The 18,053-nt window shown below is 36.2% G+C and overlaps 1 protein-coding gene across 1 annotated transcript; it reads left to right on the forward strand.

The window, feature by feature from the left end:
* The first annotated feature begins 227 nt into the window (after positions 1–227).
* Positions 228–15,367, forward strand: qpct (glutaminyl-peptide cyclotransferase). Its single transcript, XM_051646278.1, has 7 exons — positions 228–369; positions 8,267–8,413; positions 8,791–9,072; positions 10,877–11,044; positions 12,486–12,585; positions 13,013–13,129; positions 14,505–15,367. The coding sequence occupies exons 1-7, from the start codon at positions 268–270 to the stop codon at positions 14,678–14,680; spliced, it is 1,092 nt and encodes a 363-aa protein (XP_051502238.1). The 5' UTR covers positions 228–267; the 3' UTR covers positions 14,681–15,367.
* Positions 15,368–18,053: the final 2,686 nt, after the last annotated feature.

Consider the following 18,053-nt stretch of genomic DNA (forward strand, 5'->3'; position numbering starts at 1 on the left):
TGATCCTAGCTGACGTTGCTTGGTAACCTCCCTTGACCTTGCGTTCACAATACTAAATATTCATAAGCCAAGCCTTCGTCATAGTAGGCGCCCACTTGCTTATGTCTGCCCTTCAGCGAATCAGTCGCCGAACGTTTCGGAACTACTTTAATATTCATGAGCTATGCCTTCACCATAGTAGGATTAGTGAATCGTTCTCTCACATGATCTGAGTGGAGTGTAGTAGGTCGTGCGGAGGATTGTACAGCACAGTTATAAACGGAGGAGATGGCCGCGTTCAAACGATGCTTGAAGACGCGTCTGCTGTCGTTGATTGGCATCCTAGCGACACTTAGGAGATGCGACAGTGTTCCGTGGCAGGAGGAAAAGGTAGCTATCATGAACTGCAAAAGAAAATCAGCCTCTTATCCATACAGTGTTTTAATTATTTGTTTTTCAGGGCAAAGCGTGCCGTTTTTTTTTTTTTTTTTTTTTTTTTTTTTTCAGGATCATTCTCAGTATCATTAAAGAGCTGGTTATCTCCTTGTGCATTCCTTACATATCTTGTTTAGACAATCAATAGTGCATTTTTCTGTCTTTTCTGCATACTTCATAACCCATACAATGTAGTTATTGATTGATTTTGTTTATTTGTTCATTTATTTATCTGTCATTAGTTTGTTTATTTGTTTTGTAATGTACTCCTATGACATTTAAAACGTCTTATAGAAGCGTAACTGTGTTTACTTATATAAGCTTACTGATGAAAATGAAATTAATTTGCTCCATGCTTTCAAGGATATTGTTTGGTCACTTGCATCTTGAGACTTTCAGACTTCAGTTCATGCTGCTCAGCCTGTCTCCTATTTTTCCGTTGCTGTGGCAACAGGATCCTCATCATTGATCCACCAGTTGGAGATCTCTTTATTTATAGATTCTATTTCTCTCTAGAATCATTTCACTCTGTTTCGTTCTAAAGAGAGTTGGTCAGTGTGGGGTTGACCTCTCTTCATACTGTAAATAAATTAGGGAAGGGCATTTTGTGTAATTTTGTAGTTGACGTCAGAAACAAGTAATCGATTACTTGAAATTTAGAATATAAGTTCAGTCTTTGAATTTTGAATCCGCTTTTTTAATGAAATATTTGGCACTACGTTTGCATACACTACATCTAGATTCAAAAATACATTCCAAGTCTTCTGAAAAAGTTTTTTTGGGGGGAATACCTTTAACAACGTAATGCATTAACAGCACCAACCAATGCATTGAGTTCTAATGGCAAGATTTAGATGAGAGAAGCAGTTTCGTTGTTGCCCGCGGCAGGCAAATGCACACAAGAAAAAACAAACTGCAATATTCAAGAAGTGTTTTTAATAGTCGAACATTTAAAGCTGAACAAGTAGTTGATTAATCGATTACTCATGCACATCCCTAAAAGAAACAAATGAATCTCAATAAATCTCTTCCATTCAGTACTCTGCCTCATTTGGCCATAGAATCAGAAGTACATTAATATTTGTATGAAGCTACTGTTGCACTAATATTTTCAGCATATAATCATGTAGTTGAAAATGTCAAACTACATGACAATTTTTGTTCTAGTCATTCTTTTTTATGCTTGTCGAAAAAACACAAAGGATCAATAATGACTGCACAAGAACACCTGGACTTTGAGACTAAACTAAAAACATGCAGGTCTGTAGAAAATCAATGCAATGAGGGATTCGTGCTCAAATGTGGATGGTTGAATTTCTGGTTAGAGAAGAATTATTTCTGCATTTCATTACCCAGCTTAAAACTGTTATTCATGAAACATAATAGAATCCAAATCCTTTCAAGCGGTGCGTTATATATAATGTATGCATGTTCTACAGCTGTTTCTTTATTTCATAAACCTTCTGTTGGCATGTATGGTTTAGTTGGAACACATAATTATGCTCTAGACATGCAGTGTATAATTTCTCCTTTAAACAAGACTGCACTAGTTTGGCTGCAACATTGCAGTTAAAGCAAAAGTATAATTACCATATGTTTATCTGACTGTAATAAGAGTCATTCAGCATTCCATGTAAGTTGGGTTTTTCCTTCAATCTGTAAATCGAGTAAAAGTAGACATTGGCATATTATTCATTAGAACAAAGAACATAACAGAGTTGTTTCATTCAAGTTGTTCATGTTACTGTCAGCTCAATTGTTGCTTCATATCAAAATAAAACAAAATGAATAGAATTTTCTTTAGTTTTGAATATCACAGTGTAACAAAACACTTACCTGGGTTTAAGAAACCAAGTAAATAATTGCTTAAAATTGCTAGTCTGGTTTTGGTTAAGGACATTAATTAATGTTGATTAATTAAGAGAAAAATAATGCATGGTTTCATGTAGGATCTTCCCTAGCTTAAAGGAATAGTTTACCCACAATTGAAAACTATAGAAAGTTAATTAAAATAAAATAAATTATTTCATCACCCTCATGTCATTTGAAACCTGCATTATGTTTACTTTGAACACAATAGGAGATTTTTAGCAGAATGTTCTGACTACTCATAAAATGAAAAACCTGCCCTCCACCGTAGTTCTCAAATGTCACGCATCCAAATCGGTAACAACACTCGTGAGAACCAATGGTGTTTGGCATCATTGATGACAAACTTGCCGCAATGTTTCAATGTGTGAAAATGCAAATTTTTGATATCTGTAATATGATTTCACTTTTCATTAGTGGCAGTGTTAATTTCAGATATCTGGAATGTGATTGCAACTAGTAAGAGCCTTTTTAGTTATCATTAATTATTCTTCAGTTTATGGATATCTGAAATCCATTTCCAGATTTCTGAAATACCAGATCTATAATGTTTAAATTGACATATATCAAAATTTTACATTTAATTTTAAGGTTTTAATATCAGGAATAAATATTTGTAATCCTAACAATTTAATTACTGATATCAAAAATAATGTTTGTTTTTTTGTTTGTTTGTTTGTTTGTTTGTTTTTACTAGTAAGAAGCACATTACTGATATGTAAAATTGGTTTTAAATAATTTTAGATATGTGTAATAGCATGTTGAATAGGAGTGAATGACAGATAATTATGGAAAGCCAAATTGACTTTTAATCATGTCCAGGATATGAATTTAATAGATATAAACAATGACATTTTCACTGGTTAAAATGGTAATTCAGTTATTACATTTGCACTTTTTAAAATGACGTCATCACTCACAGAAATACCCATTCTTTTTCCGATTAACACTTTTTATTGATTCAGACACATGAAACAGAAAAGCAGACATATATACACCGAATCAACTTTTAACCCCCATGTGGCAGCGGGGGCATGGTCAAGCATCTCTCCGGAGAGAGAGAAAGCGGTAAGGGTGCTTACACCTGAGCTAAATTATGTCTAACACCTGTCTCTAATTTCAGTGAGCACGGGGAGAGCGGCATAAATAGACACACCGCAAATAGAAGAGGGAGAGAGAGCCTGGGCACGACAGACCCGAACCAGAAGCAAAGATTTTTTATTACAAATAATGAGAGTTTATTTTGTGAAGCGGTGTGTGATAGTGGATTAACTTAATGCATAACGTGAGACTGTAAATTGTGCTGCAAACAGAGAAAATAAATCCTTACCTAAACAAGGAAAGCTGCTTCTCGCCTCCTCCTTTCCACTGAACCCCCTTACACCCCATTATTCCCTTTCCCCCTCACAATCCACCCAGACCCTCAACAAATATCCATGTGGTCAAACATGAGAATACACAAAAAACAAAACAATATATATATATATATATATATATATATATATATATATATATCCCGAGAACTTAGAAAAGGAATTAATAATTCTGTGTAGGCAAGGCATAGATCTAGTAGGGTCGGAGACGAATAGTAAAATATCATCTGCACAAAGCAAAAGCTTATGCGCCACACCTCCCACCACCACCCCTGGAAAATCATCCTCCTTTCTTATCGTGGCTGCTAATGGTTCCAGGGCACCTGATCTATATGTATAACATCATAATTTTACTTAAACATCTAGCTGGATCAGGGAAATTGGATGGTAACTCTTACACTCGCTTGGATATTTGTCCTTTTTTAGAATCAGACTGATCTGGGCTTGTGTCATTGTTGGCAGAAGCTTTCCATTCTTTAATGATTCCGTATCAACTTCTAGCAAAAGTGGAGCCAGTTCTGTAGCATAAGATCTAAAAAATTCAGCGGCAAAGCCGTCTGGCCCTGGAGCCTTGCCTGTAGGCAAGGCCTTAATTACCTCGCCAAGCTCCTCCAAGGTTATCTCAGAATCAAGAGAATTGTTTTGCTCAGTTGTCAGTTTAAGAAGTTCTAATAGTTCCACAAAGTTTCTAATATCCTCATCAGTAGACGAAGACGTGGAACTATAGAGATCAAGATAGAATTCTTTAAAAGCATTATTAATATCAATGGCCGTGGTAAATATTTCACCACCAACAGATTTCACTGAGGGAATGCTAGAAAAAGACTCTCTCTGTTTTATATATCTAGCCAGAGGTTTCCCTGCCTTGTCCCCCAACTCAAAGTATGACTTTTTTGCCATGAATAGCAAAAACTCCACCTTCTGCGACAAAATAGCCAAAATGGGTTCAACAGTCTCCAAATATTTGTAAGACCATTATTTTGACACATCCTGTGAAGTGTCAATGATGCTCTAGGGGGCTTACACACTTTTGCTTCACTATGATCAAGGACTGAGTCCATCAAAAGATTAAAGTCTCCTCCCAATATTATATCATGAGGGGTGCTAGCGGCTTGCAACATCCCTTCAAGATCTATATAAAAGCCCTGATCATCAACGTTAGGTCCATAAATATTAGCCAAAACAAGATTTTGTCTCTGAATTTCAGCTAAAACAATAATGACTCTTCCTAATTTATCTTTACTCTGTTTGAGACATTTGAATTGTAGATGTTTACTTATCAGTGTAATGACTCCCCTGCTCTTACTCGAGCCAGCACTATAAAAAAAATACCCACCCCATATCTTTCCAAATTTTTCAGCTTCCTGCAGAGAAATGTGTGTTTCTTGAAGAACCACTATATCATATTTCTTACGCTTAAGAAGAACCTTCCTTCTTTTCATTCACATTCCACATGGAGAGAGACAATCCACTCATATTAACATTTGACATTTTGACATGTAAGAAAAAATAGATTGTGAGTCAAAAACAAGATTATAAAGACCACATTGCAAAATTAGTGCAACCATTAAAACCCGAACATCCCCCTGAACCAAACAAACAGAAAAACGTGTGCATTAAACCCGTGCATGACAGCAGCAATTGCAGTCTGTTCCTCCGAACTCAAACAGTCCATACACACCACGAGAACCCCCGCGACAACTTTGCTGTTGGGTTACTCAAGTCCGGTGTTTCTATACAAATTTTGTTAGAGAGAATTACACGGCAAAAGATAATCTATAAAACAAACTCCAACCATTAGGTGGAATAAACACAAAGAGCATGTAGATTCATCCATAAAACTGTCCTGAAGGTGTGTTACTCTACAAAATAAACTATAGCCGCTAGGTGGAACCAGCACAAAAAAAAAAAAGCGTTCAGTTTCCTCAAACAGTCAAGCGAATGTTCAGTGAGCCAGTCCACTCGGCTGCAACGTGAGGACCACAAGATGACTTACTCACTCCATTAATTTTATGAAGGACATCGCTTGCCATGGGCATGTGAATGTTTTACGGCCATCCTTAGCATCTATTCTCAATTTTGCCAGGAATATTAGTGCAAAAGCAACCTTCTGTTGATATAAAAGTTTCTTCCATTCTTTGAATCTTGTCTGGAACAAGAAAATGCTGTGGTTTTCCCAAGAAAGCCTTCCTTTACTCCTCGACTCGCATAACACAAGATCTTTATCGGATGATCACAGAAATTTGGCCAGAATTGACCAGGGCCTGTCTCCCTCCGCGGATCGCTGAGCAGGAAACCTGCTATGTTAAGCAGATTCGAAAGGAGCCCATCCCGGAATTTCACCATATCCTATCCTTCTTACCCTCTGGAATTCCAACGATACAGACATTTTTCCCCCGGCTACGGTTCTCCATGTCCTCCAACTTCTCTCAAACATACTCCAAATCCACCTTGGTTGCTAGCGGATTAGCAGATAATTCCCTCTCCGATGACTCCAGGTAATCGATCCGTTTCTCGACATCCCCCTCTCTTGTAACCACCTCAGTGAACTTCGCCTCCATGGCAGTGATCGATCGACTTGTCACAGCAAGATCCTCCAAGTCAGCAACGACCTTCGTCAGCATTGCCGACATGTTCAGCATCTCTCGCCGCATTTCCCGCACTTCCTTGACTAAATCGACTCCCAGGCTCACGGCCTGCTTGGAGGTGTCAGCTTGAGCACGTAAGTGTCTTTTTTCTCTCCAATTTGGAATGCCCAAATCCCAGTGCGCTCTAAGTCCTCGTGGTGGCATAGTGAATCAGTCTGGGTGGCGGAGGACGAATCTCAGTTGCCTCTACATCTGAGACTGTCAGTCCACGCATCTTATCACATGGCTTGTTGAGCACATTACCACGGAGACGTAATGCATGTGGAGGCCCACACTATTCTCTGTGGCATCCACGCACAACTCACCACGCTCCCCACCGAGAGTGAGAACCACACATTATAGCGACCATGAGGAAGTTACCACACATGACTCTACCCTCCCTAGCAACCGGGCCAATTTGGTTGCTTAGGAGACCTGGCTGGAGTCACTAAGCACGCCCTGGATTCAAACTCGCGACTCCAGGGGTGGTAGTCAGCGTCAATACACGCTGAGCTACCCAGGCCCCCACGTAAGTGTCTTTTAATGTCTCCAGAGCCAGAGGATTTTGAATTCTTTGACATATTGTCATCCTAGAACAGTTATGGAACAGTGTATCGAATCTCACTGGTTTATGTCATTAAAAGTGTTAAAACTAGCAAAGTGCGCAGAGCTCGCCGTTCACACGTCCGATCCTCACATGGCGTCACGTGACTCAGAAATACCCATTGTTAATTTGAAAAAATTTGTATTTCAACTAGTAAAAACTGTAATTAATGATATATGTTATTGTATTTTCACTAGTAGAATTTCACAATGATCATTTATTCCTGTTCAAAACACAATTACAGATATCTACAGATAATTTCTTACTAGTTGAAATTCCAAATACACATATCAGCAATGTACTACTTTCTAGTAAAGATGATAATTTTTTATATCAGTAATTAATTTGTTACAAGTGCAAAAGTCAATTTCTGAAATCAACAACTGAATTGCAACCAGTAACAAATGCTAATTTTTGATATGTGTAATTTGATATTCAGTAGTAACAATGTTAATTTCAGAAATCTGTAATGTGATTGTAACTAGTAAGAAAGCCTTTTATGATATTGTTAATTTATTGATATTTGAAATCCTTTTCCAGATATCTGAAATGCCAGATCTAATATGTTGAAATATATTTACAGATTTCAAAATTGAGCATTTTTGCTAGTTGAAATTCAATTGTTGATATTAGAGATGGATATTTATACTGGTAAAAATGTAATTACTGATATAAAAATGATAATTTTTACTAGTGAGAAGTATGTACATTAGCTGATAGTAAAATATTAAGTATAGGTATCTGTAATTGTGTTTTGAACTGGAGTGAATGACAGATCATTGTGAAATTCTACTAGCGAAAATGCAATTACAGATATCAATAATTATCTTTTTAAATAGTTTATATATATATATATCAAGAGTGAATTGTTTTACTAGTGCAAATAACTGATTAAAAAAATTAGCATTTTTACTAGTAGTAATTCCATTGCTGATATCAACAATTAGCAGTTTAACTAAATTAAAATTGAATAACAGATATTAGTATTTCATATGCTGCATGTAATTAAAAGTCAATTTAGCTTGCCATAGAATGAAAGATCCTTGTGAAATTGTACTAGTTGAAATTCCATTTTTGAAATCAAGAATGGGTATTTCTGTGAGCAATGACATCATTTTTTATATCAAAAATGAATATTGTTACTAGGGCAAATCTAATAACTGATATAAAGAATGAGCATTTTAACTAGTGAAAATGTAATTGTTGAGATCTAAAATGAATATCCTGCACGTTTTTAAATGTTGAAAAGGCTTGCGATATTTTTGTCCCTTTTGGAGCTGGACAGCTCCTGGTCACTATATGCTTTTGTTTTGTGTAAAACAGAGATTATGAAAGTGGAGGTAGTACATGAGAGTGTGATCTTTTTCTGTTCTCTTCAGCTGAAACATGAAGCAACCACACTGAGCTCTAGTGAACTGAGTAGTGTTTTAGCTCGTACTGATCTGGACCGGATGTGGCAGAAAGACCTGAAGCCCATGCTTGTCGTGCGGTACCCAGGCTCCACTGGAAGCCAAGATGTTCAGCAGGTCAGTGTGAGTGTGTGCGGGTGGGTTCGGTGGTTTACGAGGACATTTTTTTAGGTAACAAACTGGTAATTACAAGGGTATTATGCTATGGTTTATGAGGACATTTCTAGTGTCCCCATAATTTAAATCGCTTAAAAATCATACTAAACAGTGTTTTTTTGAAAATGTAAAAATGCAGAAAGTTTTTTTGTGATAAAATCTGTAGTTCGTACAGTATAAAAATCATTATGTCTGTGGAGATTCCTCATAAGGATAGCTGCACCAACGTGTGTGTGTGTGTGTGTGTGTGTGTGTGTGTGTGTGTGTGTGTGTGTGTGTGTGTGTGTGTGTGTGTGTGAAAGCTGACAGTGGATCTGAGTCTCTCTTTCTCTCTTTAGCATATCAAATCGACCCTCGGCTCGCTGAAAGCAGGGTGGGAAGTGACGGAAGATACCTTCTTTTCTGAAACTCCTTACGGCCAATTTCCCTTCACCAACATCATTGCCACTCTCAAACCTGCTGCAAAGCGTCAGTTAGTGGTGGCCTGCCACTTTGACTCCAAATACTACCCTCCGCAGTGGGATGGCCGCGAGTTTCTCGGTGCTACAGATTCTGCTGTGCCCTGCTCAATGATTCTGGAACTGGCAAGAGCCCAAGATGATGAGCTGAATACTCTAAAGGTTTGGCAACTTAAAGATAATGAAAAGGATAAATCGATTTAAGAAGGATACTTGAAGCAAGGGGCACAAAAAATACTATATACTGCCTTTATTGTGTTTAAATGACCTCACACAATGAGCTTGTTTGCATGCACACCAATACGCTGATAACTCCCAAAAATCAGCTTATTTAAAAAATCAAACAAAGCAAGAAAACCACGTTTACATGAGATTTGAAATAATCAAGTTATTCTCTGCTTTTGACAGAGTAATGGGCAAAAATCTACCCGTTACGATTGGTTTATTCTTTAGCCGTTTATGACCTTACACAGATAAAGTAATAATTGGTGCAAAATTGTTCTTGTAAACGAATTAATTCTAGATTGAAAGTGTCTTTTTACTCAATGGTCTCATGCTCTCGGCATCCACAAAACACACTGCGGTCAGCACATAACATGTTTATCTTCACTGCAGGTAACTCTGTATTAAATGTACTTTGGGTTGTTTTCTTTCTTTCTTTATTTTTATTTTACCTTGCATCGTTTTGTCCATGGTTTTCAAAATGGGGACATATTATACAACCTTCAAGCATGTAGCCTTTAAATTCCATATCACCCTGCAGCTCTCACCTGGTTGTACACTTAAGCTAAGCAGGGTTGATCCTGGACAGTACCTGGATGGGAGACCTCTTAGGGGAAACTAAGGTTGTTGCTGGAAGTAGTATTTGGGAGGCCAGTAGGGGTGCTCATCCTGTGGTCTGTGTGGGTCCTAATGCCCCAGTATAGTGACAGGGACACAATACTGTAAAAAAGCACTGTCTTTCAAATGAGTTGTTAAACCGAGGTCCTGACTCTCTGTGGTCATTAAAAATCCCAGGGTGCTTCTAGTAAAGTAGGGGTATAACCCTGGTATCCTGGCCAAAATTACCCCCTTTGGCCCTTATCTATCATGACCTCCTAATAATCTCCATCCCTGAATTGGCTATATCACAGTTGGTATTCTGGTGCACTATGGCTGCTGTTTCATCATCCAGGTGGATGTTGCACACTGGTGGTGGTTGAGGAGATTCCCCTTATACTATGTAAAGTGCTTTGAGTGCCTAGAAAAGTGCTATATAAAAATGTAAGGAATTATTATTATTTGGCTAGCTTCTACCAAGTGACAGATGAATTTGTGCCAACATATTGTTGAGTCTGATTGAATGCTCACAGTCAACAACAAAAGGTACAGTAAGCATGTTCTCCTCCTTTTTAAAAGTTAATAAGCCTATTTAAATTGCTGTCCTAAAACTATGTACGATTATATGGTGAGTTGCATTTGATTATTTTCCCTTACACAAATTGAGAGTTCACTGCAAAGTTGCCGCAAACTTGCTGCAAATTCACCACTGATCATTTTCACATGCGTTTGAGCTTTGCAGCAAACTTGTGGCAAATTGTCTATTGTTGCCAAAGGTATGCCGGAGGTTCACCACTACTGGTGAATAGATGCAAACTTCCTGCAAATATATGCAGCGAATCACAAGCTCATTTGCATGTGAAAATAACAAGTGGCAAATTTGCAGCACGTTTGCGGCTAGTTTACATTTTTTGTAAGGGTTAACATTGTTTTTCCCTGCTGTCTGCAACCTTATCAGAACAGACCTATGACCCACCAGTTTAGAAGCACTGCATTATTTACTACTAGTTTCAGTGAGCATAATTTCATGCCAAAAGTAGTGGTCATGTGATTATGTATTAATTTCAATTACTCTGGGCACACAATTTGTGCTGTATGCTGCATTGTTACCAGTAGATGGCAGTGTTTGTTGTGATTTTTCTGGCAGGACTCTGGCTCAGATCTGTCTCTGCAGCTGTTGTTCTTCGATGGAGAGGAGGCGCTCTACCAGTGGACCTCTGAAGACTCGCTGTACGGCTCCCGGCATCTCGCCCACAGGATGGCAACAACAGCACACCCGCCTGGAGCCACCAACACCAGCCAGCTCGACAGCATTGTACTGTTCTCTTTGAGTGATTCACAAATACAGTATAGTTGACATACAGACAGACCAGCAGACTGTTCTAGAAATCCACTTGCTGCATCTTAATTACTGTTGGAATAGTTGTTTTTTTATTCAGCTTAAAGGAATGTTCCAGGTTCAATACAAGTTAAGCTCAATCGAAAGCATTTGTGTTATATTGTTGATTACCACAAAAATAAAGAAAAAGAGTTACATTGAGGCACTTACAATGGAAGTGAATGGGAGCCAATTTTTTAAGGGTTTAAAGGCAGAAATATGAAGCATATCATTTTATAAAAGCCCTTAAGTTTATTCTTCTGTTAAAACACGTATTATTTGAGCTGTAAAGTAGTTCAAATTGTCATTTTTACAGTTGTTTTAGGGTTTGTTTAGATCTACATGGCAACGAAGTTGGCTTTAACTTTACACAGAAAAGATTAGTAAGTGATTTTATCACACTAAAATCTTGTTTACATGCATATTGTTTATGTCTTGTGGCTATACTTTTGAAAAAGTGAGTATTTAAACATTCAATAATTGGCCCCCATTCACTTCCATTGTAAGTACCTCACTCTATTAAACCCGGAATATTCCTTTAACAGGTTTTGTTCCGCAGTTCAAAGTAAAAAATCACTATATGCGTTTTAAGTTGCACCTGTATAGGTAATTCTGAGGAAACAATGTCATTTGTGCCTGAACTTATTTTGCAACTATTACATCCGATCCTAAATATGTAGTTAAAGCTTTCAGTTTTATATGACCGATGGTAATCGTCATGTACAGTAATGGTACTTAATGGGGATATGCAAATTAGCTGTTATTCTGATGAAGATTTTTTATTTTTTTTTAAATCATGGTAGCATTTTAATTTACAGTACTGTTCTAAATTTACATACTATATAATTACAACAACTACAGTAATTACCAGGTACTAGCCCTAAACCTAACCCCAACACTAACCTTAACCTATATTAAGTACATGCATTTACCTAATATTACTCAGTACATTTTTGGGTACTGTAAATACACTGTACATATACAGAAAGTACACATACTGTAAAATAAAGTGCAACCAAAATCAAATTAGGTTTTAATTAACATTTATTTTTCATTACACATGAAATACTGTATAGTGAAATATATCAAACAATGTGAAATATATACAGTATATAAAAAAATGATTATATTTGTACTTAGGCATGGGGACTCACAAATGACACTGTTTCCTTAGCATGACTCATACAATATTCAAATTGACAGGAGAATTTGAATACCTCCTAAATTACATTATGCATGCAAATGGTTCATCATAGATATTGAGAATGTAGGGCTAATGGTTAAAGTCTTAAAACTTAAGCATGCCAACTATATTCACCTTTTTCATAAGATTTTTCTTCTCACTTTCTGTTACTTCATTCATTTAATTTCTCATCAGGATCTGTTTGTTCTGTTGGACTTGATTGGAGGTCCTAATCCTCGCTTCGGTAATCAGCTCTCCAGTACGACCCGATGGCTTTCCAGACTACAGAATATCGGTTGGCATTATTATGCTCTGTTTTCACTTGAGTGTTACATCCTTTTCCCTTCAGAGTAATTTAGTTGAGTTTGGTTATGCGGGATCTAACAAGTATTTTTTATTTATTTTATTTTATTGGATAAGTCCGAACAGCCAGAACCTTGTTTGACAAGCAAATGTCGATCCTAAAACTAACGATTCAGTTCAGGCCATGACATTTATAGTTTCAAGTGTTCCTCTCATACTGTATATTACATCTGAAAAGAGGTCTTCCTTCAGACCAAAATGCTGAATTATTTATAGGATGTGGGGTCAGTCCGTCATCCCTGCATGCCTTAAAAAATATCTCAACTTGAGAACATGATCATGTTTCAGGTGATTTCAACTGATGTTGAAGTAGTGGAAGTATAAAGTATGTCACCCTCTTTACTTTTAACTTTGTCTAGAGCGTCGGCTGCATGCACTCGGCTATCTAGAGAATCACCCTAATGAGGTTCAGTATTTCTGGCCCGGCCTGCATGTGGGTCTAATTCTGGACGACCACATACCATTCTTCAACCGAGGTAAACGAATAAATGAACAATGTAATAGCACTTTCCACTAATAGGGTACTTAAATTTTTTTTTTTTTTTTTTAAATAACATTAGAGGCACGGATTTTTATTTATTTTTGTATTTTATTTTTTTGTGAGAACTATTATATACAGTGTGTTAGAAAAACTGTTACTACACAAAATTAACCTAGCCTGAAATGTAGATGTTTTATACGCATCTAATGTCTGTCCCACATTTTGTGTGCAACCCTGTTACCGCATGATTTTCCCCCATTAAAAATATAACATTCCTTAAAACTGTAACTTCAACATCATTTGGATCCTTTCTACAGTATAGCAAGAAAGTAAAGAATAATTAATCCCTAAAAAAAAAAATTGTGGTGTTGACTGCATTCTACGGAGCCCCTTCAGGGACAGGAATGGAATTTAATTTCTGAAATAGTTTTGTGTTCCTCCACAATACTTTTTGAGGTAACTTGCAATTATTTTGGGTTCCCAATAAATGAATTATTAAATTAACCATGGTTTTACTACAGTAATAATGTGGTACCCATATAGTAACCATTGTTTTTATATAGTAATATTGTAGTAACCATGACTGTAGCAACCATGTGTAGTCTTGTGGTTACAATGGTTTTACTACAGATATCATGGTTAAACTATGGTAATTGTAGTAAAACCATGATTCATTTTCATAAGGGTTAGCCATGGTTTTATTACAGTGATCATAGCTGAACTATGGTAGTTGTAGTAAAACTATAGTAACCACAAAATTATGATTTTATTACCATTTTTATTTGATTTTATTACTAGTTTTCGTTTTGTTGTTTTAGCCTAATCAGCTTACAATGGTTTCACTACCAATGTCATGGTTAAAATATGGATACATTAGTAAAATCTTGGTAATTTTTGTGTTTACTATGGTTTTACTACAAATACAATAGTTAATTTATTGTGAGTGAAAGAAAAAAATGCCCTCCCTGTGATCTGTGTGGAGATCCGTGTTGATCAGCCTTAATCATTCAACCATGTTACCAAAAGTATTGTCAGAAAGAAATATTTATGGGAAATATAAGTTTATCAGTAATTATAAACCAACATTTGGTCCTATACTAGTTATCCCCATAGTAAGTAATAGATTTTGTCTTTATTTTTAATTAATTTTGATGTTTATTTAATGTTTATTGCTATAAAACAACAAAATCACACAAATTCTTCAGTTTCTAACCTTGTTTTTTACCCTATTCGTGGAAAGTGTCCTAATACTGTATCCTTCCTGGGATTTGTGGATGTTAATAAAAATTTTTTTTAAAAATGCATATAAAATTGAGGTGATCCTTATGTCTAGAAAGCATATTTCACTTTATATCCCTCTGCACTCACAGGGGTTCGGATCCTCCATCTGATTTCCACTCCTTTTCCTGCAGTGTGGCACACCTTTGATGACAATGAGGAGAACCTGGATCGTACCTCTATCAGCAATCTCAACAAGATCCTGCAGGTCTTTGTTCTTGAGTACCTCAACAAGAAAATCCAGAACCCTGCCCCTGAAAACACCTAATGTTCAGTTACTTTTTTGCCAAAACATCAATCAACCATGACATTCCTCTTACTGAAAAGCACAGTAAACTCTGAATAATTTGGTGTTCCAAATTACCCAGGTTCACCAATTCCAGGGTTTTTTACTGTATTTGTGTCTTGCATTATCGATTTCCGTCACACATTTACATGATCCTGTAAATCTTCTGCTAGTTCTTGTGTAAAGATTTTGAATGTGCAGCCAGATGCACTTAGGTGTGCTGCTACTGGGACTGATATAATTCAGAAGACATTTGAGCGGTTCAGGAGCAGGTTTACTGGGTTCAATGTGTGTTCAGCAACGGTGTTTTCTCGATGTCCTCTTGCTTTCTGGAAGCTCAGTTTGTGCTCAGCATGTCACTTTGCCACAGATGACCAGTGTCAAAAGTTAGAACTTAATATTAAAAACATTTTAATTCTAGTGGGGTAGACAAATAAATAATGTAGTTTATAGTTTGTTGCCTTTATCACTTTAAATGTACAGCAATCGGGAAACAGTGCTGGTGTGATTCTTCATACTGCTGCTATTGTTATGTGCTGCAGGTATCAACATATTTCTCACTGACCGTTGGGTTCTGAAAGCTTTTATTGTCACATTAAACATGTATCCATTTTAGATAGCTGTTCATAACAAAAAGTCAAATAAACACTTTACAAAGCTGTCCTTTAATCAATCATTAGTTCATTCGTTCATTCATTCGGTTACATTAATCAACAGCTGGGGTCCAACTCATGTAAATCTTAAAACTTCATACATTATTTAATAACATAGCTTTTTTATTTTTATTTGTACTTTTACATTTTTTGACCTTGAAGTAGTGTCCTGAAGTGCAACATTTTCTAATTCTTGTATATTTATCATACAGTACGTATAGTTACATGCAATATACTTTTTGTACATTTAAAAAATCATTTATCTCAACACAAGACTATTTAACCCTCAGAGATCCAGCATAGCAGACCATTTGTTTAAAGCTATAAAATATCAAATTTTCATTAAATATGGGTAAAAACTACATACAACATTAGCTGACACTGAATTGTATCTGAAATCACACAAAAAGGTCACGGCTAGATGACACAATTGCAAACATTTTGGAACAATTCAGCAATTTTCAAAGTGTTTGACCTGCTTTTTTTCTTAATTCCAGTTGTTTGTTGGGAAAAATCAACTTTCTTGAATTTGAGACCATTTTTCTAAGCGATGCAATGCTGAGTGTAGCGGTCAAAGTTTTTTTATATTCACACATTGGAGCTTATTCAATGAATTGGTAAACTATTCCAAATGATTTTCAGTTGTTTCTGTGCTGTTCCGTCATTAAAAAATATTTGTTTTGTTTGGTATTCATGGTATATTAGATATACTGCATTACAAATTGATGTTTTTGTTTATTATTTTGATTATATCATCAAATATATCATCGATATCAATAGTCCTCAAAAAACAGTAGTGAAAATTGTAACCCCAAATGCCTAAAAATTGGGTACAATATTTTTTTTAGTGCACTTTTAAACCTAAAAGTTAGATGTTAAAAAAAAAAATAATGTCCATATTTTGTTAACTATACAAATGTAGTATTTGTCTACAGTGTCGAATACTATACAGAACTGTACATCTCGTCCATCCTTTTCTTTAAAAAAAAAAAAAGCAAAAATCTGTGTTACAGTGAGGCACCATTGGAAGTGAATGGGGGCCAATCCATAAACATAAAAATACTCACTTTTTCAAAGGTATAGCCACAAGACTCAAACAATATGTGTTTTAACATGATTTTAGTGTGATAAAATCACTTACTAACCTTTTCTGTGTAGAATTATGGCCAACTTTTCAATAAACCCTAAAACCCTAAAATGACTGTAAAATTTTAATTTACACAACTTTATAGTTCAAATAATGCATGAGTTTTAACAATTGAATTAAAGTAAGTGCATTTATTAAATTATAAGCTTTACATTTCTGTCTTTAAAACCTCCAAAATTTGGCCTCATTCACTTCCATTGTAAGTGCCTCACTGTAACATCGATTATTTTTTTTATTTATTTATTATTGTTTTTTTTTTAAGAAAGGATGGAAGAGTCTAAATAATTTTTGTGGTAATCAACATTATGCCACAAATGCTGCCGATTGAGCTCAACTTGTATTGAACCTGGAAGAATTCCTTAAGATATTTGAGGACTTGAGATATTTGGATCATAGAAATAAAGATATTAGATCCATGTGTATGTACCGAGTACTTTTCCAGATTCTCAACCATATTTTAGCAGAGATTGAATTAGGAGGAATTCTTTTAAATTGTGTTTAGATGCCCCATCTGAAGGCTTTTACAAGTAAGATGTTCTGTAAACTGTGGCTGAAGCTCAGATTGGATTCTAGCCTTGGAACTGGGTGTTTCCAGACACAAGCATTTCTACACCACATGATCATGATACTGCCATGAATTCCAGTGTCAAAAGTCCCCAGATTTATTCCACCTTACAAAGTAATATGGGTTTTCCATGCACTGGGTGAAGTTGATGGTATTCACTCTTAAAATACTATCTGTAGTCAGTCACTAGAGAGTGGCACAATAAACACAGATTTACTTGGATATATTTTAAAGCCAATGTTCATAGTGATATATACACACACACACACACACACACACAGGCGGTCAAAAGTTCGGAATAATGTACAGATTTTGCTCATATGGAAAGAAATTGGTACTTTTATTCACCAAAGTGACATTCAGCTGATCACAATGTATAGTCAGGACGTTAATAACATGAAAAATTACTATTACAATTTGAAAAAAAAAAATCAGAACTTCTCAAACTACTTCAAAGAGTTCTCATCAAAAAATCCTCCACGTGCAGCAATGGCAGCTTTGCAGATCCTTGACAGCAGAGCTGTCAGTTTGTCCAGATACTCAGGTGACATTTCACCCCACACTTCCTGTAGCACTTGCCATAGATGTGGCTGTCTTGTCGGGCACTTTACGCACCTTACAGTCAAGCTGATCCCACAAAAGCTCAATGGGATTAAGATCCATAACACTCTTTTCCAATTATCTGTTGTCCAATGTCTGTTTCTTTGCCCACTCTAACCTTTTCTTTTTGTTTTTCTGTTTCAAAAGTGGCTTTTTCTTTGCAATTCTTCCCATAAGGCCTGCACCCCTGAGTCTTCTCTTTACTGTTGTACATGAAACTGGTGTTGGGTGGATAGCATTCAATGAAGCTGTCAGCTGAGGACATGAGGCGTCTATTTCTCAAACTAGAGACTCTGATGTACTTATCCTCTTGTTTAGTTGTACATCTGGCCTTCCACGTCTCTTTCTGTCCTTGTTAGAGCCAGTTGTCCTTTGTCTTTGAAGACTGTA

This window comes from Myxocyprinus asiaticus, chromosome 20, assembly GCF_019703515.2.
Source record: "Myxocyprinus asiaticus isolate MX2 ecotype Aquarium Trade chromosome 20, UBuf_Myxa_2, whole genome shotgun sequence".
NCBI lineage: Eukaryota > Metazoa > Chordata > Actinopteri > Cypriniformes > Catostomidae > Myxocyprinus > Myxocyprinus asiaticus.